Below are 1,882 nucleotides of genomic sequence, written 5' to 3'. Positions count from 1 at the left end.
AAATTGTAAATTTCGTAGATCCGTTGCTTGAAATCTCTCTCGCTATCATCTTAAAACTAAACAAAAAAAGTCATCGAAAAAGAATTAAATCTTCCAGAGCTGCTAAATCCATTTGTATGGCGTTTCCTCTTCGTGTCTAAGAGTGCTTCATTTCCATTTCCTCTTCTGGTAATCTGTACATTCTTATGTAACTAGCATGAATAGTTATTGAGAATCACCGGTGATTTATTTTGATTGGTCTTGTTAACGATTTTGCTTCATGTATTTCGATTTTTTTTTCCATTCGATTGATGTGCTTTTGATTCCCTGCTTATATATGGTTGAATGCTGCAATTTTAGGAAGGCTACAGAAAAATATACAAGGAAACATAAGGGAGGGTTGATGTTTTGTGAGATTGATATAAGGTTACAAATTTATGTAGGATCAAATAAATTTTGTACTAATTTTCTTGGGCCTTTGTGATCCAGAGTTCATGTTTATTGAGATCAGATCGAATAACGCACAATTTGTTTATGTAAACATGATACATCTTACGCATTTATTCTCGAAAATCAATCCTACATTGTTTTGGAAACTTGCGTTAATTCTATGGACATATAGAGAGATATTTGCAAATAGCATATCTGTCCTATAAACAAATAGCACTTTACTAGGTTATTTATAATAGTGATTGATCTTACCACCGTGTCTTATAAGTGCCAAAATTATACAACCTTACAAACTCAAGCTTTATCAAACCTATAGTCGGATTGATTTAGAAAACATTGACTTTGTTGATCTTAAGCAATGCAATATGAAGCAAAACGATGAAATATGCTTTTCCTTTTCCTTTCCCTTTTTAAAATGGTTTGCGGGATTCTAAATTGCAGCTTTCCTCGGAAGATCTTACATATCCTTAACAAGGAGAAAAATGGATGAAAACAACGCAGGAAAGTTAACCGGGATCAAGCAGATTGTGAGGCTAAAGGAGATTCTGCAAAAATGGCAAAGTGTCACAATAGGTTCAAAGTCAGATGATACCGAGTTGGGAGCAAGAAAGCACACAGCCATCATTTCTCCTGTTATCAACCAGAGGCTATTGGATATGAAGACATGTGATTCGGATGAGGAAACTAGCCAAAGTCCTGAGCCACCTTCTGATGTCCCTGAAGGGTATTTGGCGGTCTATGTTGGACCCGAGCTCCGGAGATTTATAATTCCTACAAACTTTCTAAGCCATTCTCTGTTCAAGGTCTTGCTTGAGAAAGCTGAGGAAGAATACGGATTTGATCATAGCGGCGCCTTAACCATACCTTGCGAGGTCGAGACTTTCAAGTACTTACTTAACTGCATTGAGAATCATCCTAAAGATGACACCTCAGGTAATAAGCTCTTCTTCTTCCTCCTTTTTTAAATATCCACACCTTTCTTTCTTATACTACTATGTAGATTCTGTCTTTGAAAATCAAAATATCAACAAAAAAAAAAAATCAATTTAGCCTCCGCCTAACATTAATTTTTAGCTAGAACTTTTACAACAACAAAAAAAACACATGTTGGTCCCAGAACGAGAATGAATCTTGAATTCAATCTCAAATTATTTTGGAGAGAGTAGAAGAGGTCTTACAGGATTACTTGGTTGGTTGTTTTGCAGCTGGAGATACAGTGGAAACGGAAGAGTAAATAACAAGTATAATATAAAATTCTTCCTTTTATCCTTCAAAACTAATCAACTTGTATTAGTGCTAATGACTCTCATATCGGACTGGTAATTGTCAAATCAGTCTTTGTATTTTCCTGATAATTTATTATTCTACTCTCCATTGTTTTTTCTCAAAAATGAAGAGTAGGATACGATATGTTAAAATGCCTTATACTCCATTAAACAAATCAGTTTTTTCC

The 1,882-nt window shown here is 34.8% G+C and overlaps 1 protein-coding gene across 2 annotated transcripts; it reads left to right on the top strand.

Annotated features, from left to right (window-relative positions):
- LOC106433452 (auxin-responsive protein SAUR71-like) lies at positions 1–1,882 on the top strand. Of its 2 annotated transcripts, none has more exons than XM_013874277.3 (3): positions 1–168; positions 871–1,362; positions 1,635–1,882. In XM_013874277.3, the coding sequence occupies exons 2-3, from the start codon at positions 912–914 to the stop codon at positions 1,661–1,663; spliced, it is 480 nt and encodes a 159-aa protein (XP_013729731.2). In that variant the 5' UTR covers positions 1–168; positions 871–911; the 3' UTR covers positions 1,664–1,882. The 2 variants fall into 2 exon arrangements, with proteins under 2 accessions (XP_013729731.2, XP_048590777.1); XM_048734820.1 differs by lacking the exon at positions 1–168 and adding an exon at positions 324–405.

Source organism: Brassica napus, chromosome A6 (assembly GCF_020379485.1).
Source record: "Brassica napus cultivar Da-Ae chromosome A6, Da-Ae, whole genome shotgun sequence".
Classification (NCBI taxonomy): domain Eukaryota; kingdom Viridiplantae; phylum Streptophyta; class Magnoliopsida; order Brassicales; family Brassicaceae; genus Brassica; species Brassica napus.
The sequence above is the reverse complement of the archived record's forward strand: the minus strand, read 5'-3'. Positions and strand labels throughout refer to the sequence as shown.